General features: G+C 34.9%; 1 protein-coding gene across 1 annotated transcript; it reads right to left on the reverse strand.

The window, feature by feature from the left end:
- Window positions 1-483: 483 nt before the first annotated feature.
- LOC149411276 (cathepsin B-like) lies at window positions 484-9,586 on the reverse strand. The gene is made up of 4 exons (XM_089647666.1): window positions 9,452-9,586; window positions 8,908-9,067; window positions 8,152-8,484; window positions 484-668 (listed from the first exon to the last, which is right to left on the reverse strand). The coding sequence occupies exons 1-4, from the start codon at window positions 9,584-9,586 to the stop codon at window positions 484-486; spliced, it is 813 nt and encodes a 270-aa protein (XP_089503792.1).
- Between the last annotated feature and the right edge of the window lie 875 nt (window positions 9,587-10,461).

Below are 10,461 nucleotides of genomic sequence, written 5' to 3' on the forward strand. Positions count from 1 at the left end.
TTCTGGTGGATTTCGTAAAAAAAAAATATGCGAGATTTATGATTTTGGCAATCGTAAATCGACAAGTTGTCGTTTAAAGACATATACATAGATTATTTTAAGTATTTTCACGATAATATGGATAAGAGATAAGACTGACTCTTGATTTTCGCAATATCACTCCATGCTATTGATCATGTCATAATACGTTACGAAACTATTATTTGGCGATATAAAATTATAAAAAAATTCTCATGTGAAATAAACAATATCTACAAATTATATTTTTATTATTAATGAATACATGTTGATTATTTGTGCAGAGAGATATTTTTATATCTAATTGCTTGGCAATATAAACTTCAAACTTCAACCGGCTCATAAATTTTGGTTATTTTACCAGTCCAAATGAAAAAAATTATGTTTAAGAGGTTTGTAATCATGTGCGCATTATAAAAAAAAGTTATAAGTGCTGACAAAAATATTGTTTGAAGAGATTCTATTTCATATCTTAGGGTTTCCAGCGTTGACGTATGTCTCAATGTTGCAATCATTATCTGGGTCACCTCGGAGTATCTTGAAGAACCCACTCTCTCCCCAGCCCGTACCCCAGGAGTTAGCGCACAGCCAATAAGGGATTTCGTTTTCCACCCCCCAGCCGATTATTTTTATAGCGTGATTGTGTGCAGCTGAAACAAAATAATGCAGTTTATATATATTTTTTTAAATCTTTTTTTTTATAGTGAATACCTCACAAGAGTCCCAACTGCTCCCGTCTGGAGCCAGTGAGACTATGGCATCCCCAATTGGGGGATGTTGTGAGGCTGAAGGTAAGTGGGGAAGGGAAAGAGAAAGGTGGGGAAGTACCTGGCTATTCAGATCTAGTCACTAAACATGGCTAAAGCCATTTAAAGCAAAGTTTCAATTCTGAATGGTGGTCTTACACCAGGGCGATACTGGTAGTATCTTCCACTCTGAAACGTGCCGCAAACATACTATATATTATTTTAATTAATTAATTGTGAAATAACACAGATTAATCAAATAAAATTTATTTGCGCACGCCGGGTTCGAACCCGCGACCTTCCGAATGGCAGTCCAATGCGTTACCACTGGACTATGCCGGCCATCAAAATCATTATCATGAGTTTGATATGCATTTGAAAACGTTTCGTTCCCATTCCGGTTGGCGCAAGTGCAACTCATTGGTCACTGGTTAATATACAGTTGGCAAGGAGTAAGCAATGATCTAACAATACTAATAGATATATAATTGTCTGACAAAATTAACTCAAAATATGGTAATTTATAAACACAATGATCAATCAACGTTTCAGCATTAAGGCGACATAAGATGCTAATCACGGGGATTTGCTTGACGCTCACATTTAAATTATTTTTTATGAAGGTATTATTAATAACTCAAATGTTTCTAAAGAGATCCCTTCGGATGTAAGTTATTTAAATTGAATATTAATAAAAATAGGACAATATCATTAAAATAATTTATGTTAAACCGTTTGAAAGTTGTATAAAACGGTTACCAACTATAAAGATAGTGGTAAGCACAATGCTTAATTTTTCTAGATGATGAATTAATAACTTTCCGAGGGATCTCTCTAAACACATTTGACATTTTGAACCGTAAATTATGTACGCCAGGCCTCGTGCCGAATATTTTTTTTACACAATTTCCTCACTTATGTCGTTATGATGTCCAATTTATTTAAGAGATTTAATAGGGAAAATTTCTCGCAGGTCTGTCCAATACAAAGGGCTACGCATCGCTTATCTATGCTTCACTTAAGGTGAAGCTGTAAGTGAAATCACTATTTAGATTAATCTGTACTACAAATCTGTACAGGTTATCAATACCAAAAAGATACTATGGATACATTGAAGCTTGTTCTATCGCTAGGCTTGATTTGAATTAAAATAAAATTGTTAATTACGTCTTGAAAAATATAAGCGTAAACTACTAAATAGATTTCTTTTTCAAACAACTTTTAAAAAATACTTTTATATGGCTTTGTTTGTTTGCTACCACTCGACCTGATTATTTTTTTTCCGTTTTTATCAAATTATTCACAAATAATTAAAATCCACTTTGGCGCTTATATAATAATTTTTTGAGTGAAGAATTGTATTGAATTATAGAATTTCGCCAGAAAACCGCCAAGCGCGGCAACGGACAGACTTCAGATCTGTGCCAGTTTTTTTAACGGTTTTTTCCGTGTTCAAATAACTTTCGCTCGCAGCATTTTTAGTTCTCAAACTGCGTGTAAGCTTGTCTTTTTCTGATATAATTATTTTTCTTGACCAAAATATTATATCGTCTCAAAACATCTTTTTGAAATTCACTTCCGTTTTATTGAAAGAATGTATCAATGAAGTGGAAATTAACTTAGTACCCGACATCCGATCGAGCAGAAACTCGGCAGATAGTCTCGTTGTCGCTGATAATGCATTTTGGTGGCACATAAGTGGACATATACGCATTTATCTGAAATTGGATGACATTAAAACAGTTAATATAAGCAATAAATGTCGGTCCTTCCAAATTGGGATCTGGCGGAGTTGTCAGCGCGGTTGACTCCAGTCCCCGGGGAGGAAGGTTTAATCCTCAGTAAAACCATTTTTTAAACTTTTTTATTAATAAAAACAGATGTATTATATCGAAAAAAAAATTTTTTGCTTTTCACAATTTGATTTTTTAAATCTCAAAATACTACTTGTTAATCGATGGTTTTATTCCTTATTTACCTAAATTGATAATTTATGTTTCATGGAAAAGATGCTTTCCATTTTTATTTATAATGACTTATAATTCATTTTTATAGCTCTATAATTCCTCGATAATTTCTAATACTGAGATTTGTTAGCTTAAATTGTTTTTTAAATTGCGTTTGTAAAATGGTTTTTATAATGATTCTAGTTGGCCGAGGCAGACGTTGTTCTGCCACAGACCGCCTTTATGAAGGGAAATTAAATTTTAGGATTGTATTTATTTTTGGATGAGAAATCAGAAAAAATAAATTGTCGTTGAAAAAATATTTTTAGATCTCGATAACAGCGCCACATATCGGATCTAAAACTATTCTATATTTCATGTTCGAACCAAACATACACTTTCATTGAAGTCGGTTCGGCGATTTCGGAGATTAGCATGTACGAACACAGGAACACGTGATTTTTATATACTAAGATTATGTAAGGTGTTCTTCTGCAGCACATCTTTTTATAAAAAAATATGAAATATAATAGTTAAAGTAAAATATATTTAACATATGTATGACCGGTCAACGGCTTCTTTGGCATTGCGGCTGGGTCCCACCATGCTTATTTGGCATTTATCGCCTGGGTAAGTCCTTCATCGTGACACAAGCAACATTTTCCGCTTACTGTGATGATGGTAGGACATTTTCAAATATTTTCATGTTATTTGCAATTCGGGAATGTTTGTCTTTTTTTTTTTAAGTATTATAATTAACACTTACGGCGGGAAGGGTAGTTTAACCTCCCACGCCGGTCCTATTTAAATGGCGAGGTATGCATTGATGTCAGATAATTTTATACTTATTTTTTATAACAATCTCTTTGTAAGGGTTCCAACATCCAACTATATGTATATGTATTTAATGAATTTAAACCAACTCTTCAACTTCTTGTATTTTGTGTGCAAGAATATTTTATCAAAAGTAAACTGTGTATAAACCCGTATAACGGGTAAGACGTCCTCCCACTTGTTGCACCAGAGATGCGGCAGTTTTTGTTTGTTTTGTAATGATTTGTGCATGAATAAAAAAAATAGTAAATACATACATTTTTTACAAATAAAACATCACTAAATGACTAAAAATTGACTTACACATATAACGTGTTAATAAGGCTCCTGTTATTTTTAATGATTATAAATACATAAAAAAACATATCTAAAAAAAAATTTAATGCAGCTTTAAAAAAAACTGTGTAATTATATTAATCAGTAATCTTTAAAGTTGGAGAATTTTTGGCTGTTTACAAAAGTTGTTGAGTTGTCAACAAAACTCCGGCAGTATGCATCCACCAGTTAAAAAGGGTTTTAGCAAGCGTGCGGAAGCGTCAACGGAACGAGATCTTTCCGGGTGCTTTCTACCTATTGCGGGTTCGCCGCGCACGGCAAATGTATTATTTGACAATTCCTTGCCTCGCGCAGACATGACATACAATCTGAGTTTCTTCATTATTATTATGGAAGGGGTAAGAACAAAAATACTTTTGGCTTTCATATTCTTCTTAAGATTCCGTTTAAGATTCTGGCTCTATTTTATAGTTTGTCTCTTTATGAAATTTATTAAATCATTGCTCACATCACCATGCGCTTTAACGACTTATCAATAAATATTATTGCCGGTTGATCTTAGCAGCTTAAAAATCTGATACAATGGCATGTTTACTTGGAAATTTAAAAACAATGAGTTGGGTATGTTTAATAAATCACTTGTCATACTGTGAATGGAAGATTCGCTTTTCTCAACCGACTTTGTAAACAATGTTATCCACTTAAGTACAGAAAAATTATTTAAAAAAAAGTATCGAAGAAAATTCGATATTGAAATATTACTGAACACCAACAAATTATTGCTAAAGCAATGGCTAAACTGATCTGCAGGTGTATGTGTTTCCTGCCCCATACATCGGAAAACATTGATTAAAAATGTTTTCAACCAACATTTTCCATAAAATCTTGGGTATTAACAAATTGATAAAGATGCTATACAGGGTGTATCGGCAAGTACCCGACAAACTTTAACCAGCTATTCCTCAGCACATTTGGAATAAAAAATGTTATGGGCGCTTTGCTGTCCGGTAACATTTTTTTTCCATTAAAAACAAAAAATAAATAAAAAATCCACTCTCCGTCTCTGTCATTAGCATTGTTTCTCGTGTTCAACAGCTGTTATTAGCAAGTGTGTCAAAAAGTGTCCTCGCTCTTTCGTACACACTAAATAATAATAGTTAAAAATGAGACGAATGGTGCCGTGCCATTTCGTTGTGATTATAAAAGCGCGCCAACGTAGGTACATTATTCAACGAAACTCGAACAAAATATTGCCAGACGGGATTCCAAACTTTGACAAAGAATAAAACATTGGTGACATGTGGTGAAAATATGCATAGTTCATTTTTATTAAAAAAAATCTTACCGGACATCAAATCTTTCAGAAATACACCCAAAATTTTCAAGCTTGGGCACATCTGCCATAGATACATCTACCGGCATACTTAGAGGGCGTCCTTACGGTGGGACGGGCGTATTGTGGCGGAGCGCAATAAGGGCCAAGGCTATCGACTGCAATGACAATAGGTTATCGGGAATAGAAATAAAGCTGGATAAAGGATTGTTGTGTATTCTCACAGTTAACATGCCAACTTTCTGCAATGATAACATACCCGAATTTTCAAGATGCCTGGCAAACCTGCATTCACTTATTGAAGATAAACAATATACAAACTGCCTTATTATGGGTGATTTTAATGCCAATTCAAAAACATTATTTGGGAAAGATTTATTATCACTCAGCAAAGAAAACAAATATCACTGCATCGATATTGAAAAACTGCCAGAAAATTGCTACACTTATGTTAGTGATGCACATAACACAACGAGCTGGTTAGATCACTGCATAGGGACGGCCACAATTCAAAAGATGACAAAAAATATTTCGGTGAAGTACGATGTTGACTGGACAGATCACCGGCCCATGTCAATTTGTTTAGAAACAACAGATATAACCGCAACAGAGGAAATATCCCCGATGGCTTTGGATCCAGTAAAATGAAGAGCACATAATACTTCGCAGATCATGTCCTATTCTGCAACTGCATCATTTCTAACAAACCGCATTAAATGCAGCAGCGGGGTCGAACTCTGCAAAAATTCAGGATGCAAAAATAACTTCCATAACGATGCCATAGACAAACTGTATGGGAGGATTGTAGAGTCACTAAGTACTGCCGCTAAAAACGTCTTTGAAAGTGGGCGCAAACATAACAGAACCACATCCAAACATATTCCTGGATGGAACGATAGTGTATCAATTCATTATGAAGCATCACGAAATGCACTTATGAAATGGATTGGAAATGGAAAACCCCGGTCGGGTCCCTTGGCAGAAAATAGAATAATTGTAAGAAGAAAATTTAAATATGAATTGAGAAAATGTCAAAGAACAGCGGAACGAATAAAAATGGATAAAATATCAGGTGCAATTGAGAACAAAGACTAAAGAATTTTGGCAAAAAACAGGCAACGTTTTAAAAGCTAAAGCACATATATCCACCCATATTGAAGGAGAATCGGACGCAGAAAAGATTGCTAATATTTTCATAACCAACTTTTCAAAAATATCGGAAAGAAACGAATCCACCATCTTAGAAAAACCATGCGAAGATGAGGACGAAAACATAATTGTTACGAAAGATATGGTCAAAACAGCCGTAAAACGAATGAAAGCTGTAAAATCGCCCGGTTATGATAGCCTGAGCATTGAACACGTTAGAAATGCAGGTGAAAAAATAAACACGCTTCTAGCAACGCTATTCACACAGATACATCAACATGTGCATATGCCAAGAAACTTCTCACGTACAATTATTGTACCGTTAGTTAAATCCAGACAAGAAGACATATCCAGTGCTTCCAACTATAGGCCGATATCTCTAGCCACAATAATATCCAGAATATTTGAAAGGGTTTTACAAATCCACATAGAAGCCAAACTATTTACGTCCGACAGCCAATTTGGTTTTAAATCTAATTTTTCAACAGATATGGCAATATTCAGTTTGAAACAAAGCATCGAATATTATAAGGCAAGAAAAACAACAGTGTGTGCTTGTTTTCTAGACCTAAGTAAAGCTTTCGACCGAGTATCTCATGCACTGCTTTGGAAAAAACTAAAAGAAAGGAATGTACCCAGTTCAATAATTAACATTCTGGCGATCTGGCATCATCAAGAAGAGAACCAAGTTATCTGGAAAAATAAAATGTCAGTACCAGTGAATGCGGAATGCGGCGTCAGACAAGGGGGAAGCTTATCACCAATTTTATTTAACGTCTATATGAATGATTTAAGCAATAAACTCACCTCGGCGAATGTAGGTTGTTACCTGGGAAACATTTGCGTAAATAACATTGCGTACGCAGATGACACGGTTATTTTGTCTCCAAGCATTAAAGCATTAAGAAAGCTATTAAAGATATGCGAAGAATATGCCGCTGAACATAACATGGTCTACAACCCAACTAAATCTGTGTTACTAGTATTTAAAACGGGCGCAGGCCCTAGAAAAGTACTACTCGTCAGCCTAAACGGCACAAAAATAAGTGAAAAACCAGAGGTCAAATACTTAAGACACATTGTAACAGCGGAGCTCAATGATGATATGGATATTGCATCAGAGCAAATATGATTTCTCGAAGATTTAACAAGTGTAGCCCAAAAGCAAAAAGGCAACTTTTTAACACATACTGCATGAGCCTATATACCTCGGAGTTGGCGTGCTCCCGGATTCCGAGCACTAATGAATAAACGGATCACCAGCTTTCGAACACGACTAGCCGCGAGCGAAAACGGTCTTGTGATGGCAGCACTGCACTTCTGGCAGGGACCTATTTACAAGCGATGGAGCCAAATCCTGATGTAATAGATAAAAAAAATATATATATTTAAAAAAAAAACATTAATCTCATTATGTTTTTTGTATTACTATTATTATTATTATTGTCTTTTGTTTTCGTTTATTTTGTATGTATTATCTTACAATATTTTTTAAATTTACTTTATATATATTCTATGTACAATATGGAGCTCGTGGGATTGCACCACCCTCCCCGAGATCTGGAATAAAAAAAAAAAATAATAATAAAAAAAAAAAGTGCCCATAATATTTTTACTCCAAATGTGCTAAGGAATAGCTGGTTAAAGTTTGTCGGGTACGTGCCGATACACCCTGTATAAATTAACAGTTTCACATTTATAACCTAATCACAAGCTTAGTCTTAGTGAGTTTAAAAATAAAAATTTATAAATTACAATAAATTTACCTTGTGAAAAAACAACAAATGATCAAGAAAAATACTGCGAAACTTCAGAAAGGTTTTTTCAAGAAAATATTAAATCAACTTACTGTGATCAGGTGTGGTGTAGTTATAAATACCACCAGTCCAATATATGAAATTCAAATGGGCTTCGAACGCTGCGGTAACTGGTCCATGATCGTAGATTTCTTTTTGGATTTGCACCGGGTCGATTCCGATGGAGTACGCATCTGCACCATAATGCAAATCTTCCTCGTAGGGAATGGGGTAACTTTCCTCACACGTTTTGTTGCAGGTACAGGGTTCAGGTCCTGGAAATGGATTCCAATAGGGATTTACTTCGTAAGGACGGCACCCTACCATGTTCCAATAATCGCCTCCACTCACTATGCCATTTTTCACCCAATATTCGAATGCGTCCCCTAAAAAAAGAAATATTTCGGCAACAAAATCATTTCTCAGGCAATCAAACGGAAACAAGTACAAGTGGATTGTTTAACATGCAAAATAATACCAAATACGAGTCAAGGGATCCATGCATTTAGTGAGTGGATTCAGGTTCGTGTTTTACTGCCACTCAAGGACCCAAATCCATAAAAAAATTTTACCATGAAGATGCTTAGAAATTCTAGTGAACCAGGCAGCCGATATGTATAAATGAAGAGATACGTCGTCCAGTAGTACCAATACAGTATTAATTAATCTGAACCAATCAAAAACTCTTTCGTTTAAATTTAGTGCAAGGTGATTTTTTTGAAAATATGAACTGTTCGCGAATTAACTTGAATTAAATTAATGATCTTTTAAATTGCAAACAAAAAATCTTTATTTTCAAAATGATTTACCTTCCAAACCCCCATTACAGCAGTCGCAATTCTCAGTCTTGCAACACGTCATGAGGTCCTGAGTTGAGATTATTACTTGTTTCGTGCCATTGGAATTAATGCAAATTCTGTCTGCGATAACCTCTGCGACGGAAAAGGCCCAGCAGGATCCACAATCACCCTGAAAATTCCTTCATATACGATGGGAGTTCAAGAAGTTCTTAGAACTCACTACATAGAAAAGTATTATTGAAATAAGGTTCTTTTATAAAACAATTTTACCAACGTTATAGTCTGGGTTTCGCAAATAACCGCACAAATTCGTTTTAACTGATGCCATGTCTTTGTTTTTCATGAATTATTTGGCGACATATCATTTTAATTTTTCCATTGTAGAATTGCATTATTTAACAGAAAATAACGAATACAAATTATTAATGGCCACAAATATACCCAAAACATTTTTTATAAAAGTAAATGTTATGGCATAACCCATTATTAACATGACCTTCTTGATTTAATAGGTAGGACCCATTTTGTGGGACGTCCTGAATAGTAAACTTACTTGTTGTCTTATCATGCCTATGATATCCTTGCATTCTGGCCATTGTTCACGGGCATCAAATGATTCCGGGAGAAGTTCTTTCAATTCCACTTTTCTTTTTTCAGGTAATCTTTTGCCTCCTGGCAAATGTCCCATGCTAAAAATGTCACACTATTATAATCGTGTCGCTCAAAAAGCGAGGCCTGATTAAAACAACAACCGGTATGTCCATTTGTCGTGGGTAAATCTGTCATCAGAGTAAGATAATTTTTTTAGCACAAAATTTGAGTGGATATGAATACAACTACAGCCTATTGGGTATTGTTAAGGGACATACTTTAACAACGAGTTCTGAGATTATTTGGGGTCAGGGTAATGTTTTAATTTGTTTTTAAATCTTTGTCTTCGGTGACCTTTTTTCCAAAAAAAAATCATTTAAAAAAACAGACGGCATTGCACATTTAGTTTTGGGATGGGGGGCTAGTCTTTTACTCTGCAGAGGAACAAGTGATAGCTAGCGATAGAGATTGTTTGCTTTCGACAAAAAAAACCGTAAAATATGTCACCGGATAGTAAAAATTTCGTTTAAGTTTCTTCCTACAAATAATAACAGAAAACACTGGTTAAACAAAAACCCTTATTTACAACTCAATTTGGTTGGTTCAGCCGTTGTGTGTCGCGTACTAACGTCTGATTAAATCTCCTCTGAGGAACACCCGTAGCATGCCTACTACTTTATCAAAAAGACAAAAGTTTGAGGTCGCTCTAGAAGCATCGTTGACTATTAATGTAAAAACATAAAGACAATCATTCTCAAATAAATGGCTCATGCAACGAAAAAAAAAACATTTCAAGATTTCATTCTTTGCATTCTTACAATACATTTGAACTGATCCAAAAGGATCACAAGCGCTTCGTTCCTATCTATCAGAGTCATCTTATTTGCAAGATCCCACAAGCAAGTGGTTACATAAAGGATTGGTAACAAGGTATGTGGCTCCTTCTAATCGATTTATATCTATGGGTTAGGT

This window comes from Hesperophylax consimilis, chromosome 26 (assembly GCF_061612785.1).
Source record: "Hesperophylax consimilis isolate HC1 chromosome 26, BYU_Hcon_1.0, whole genome shotgun sequence".
NCBI classification, from domain to species: Eukaryota; Metazoa; Arthropoda; class Insecta; order Trichoptera; family Limnephilidae; genus Hesperophylax; species Hesperophylax consimilis.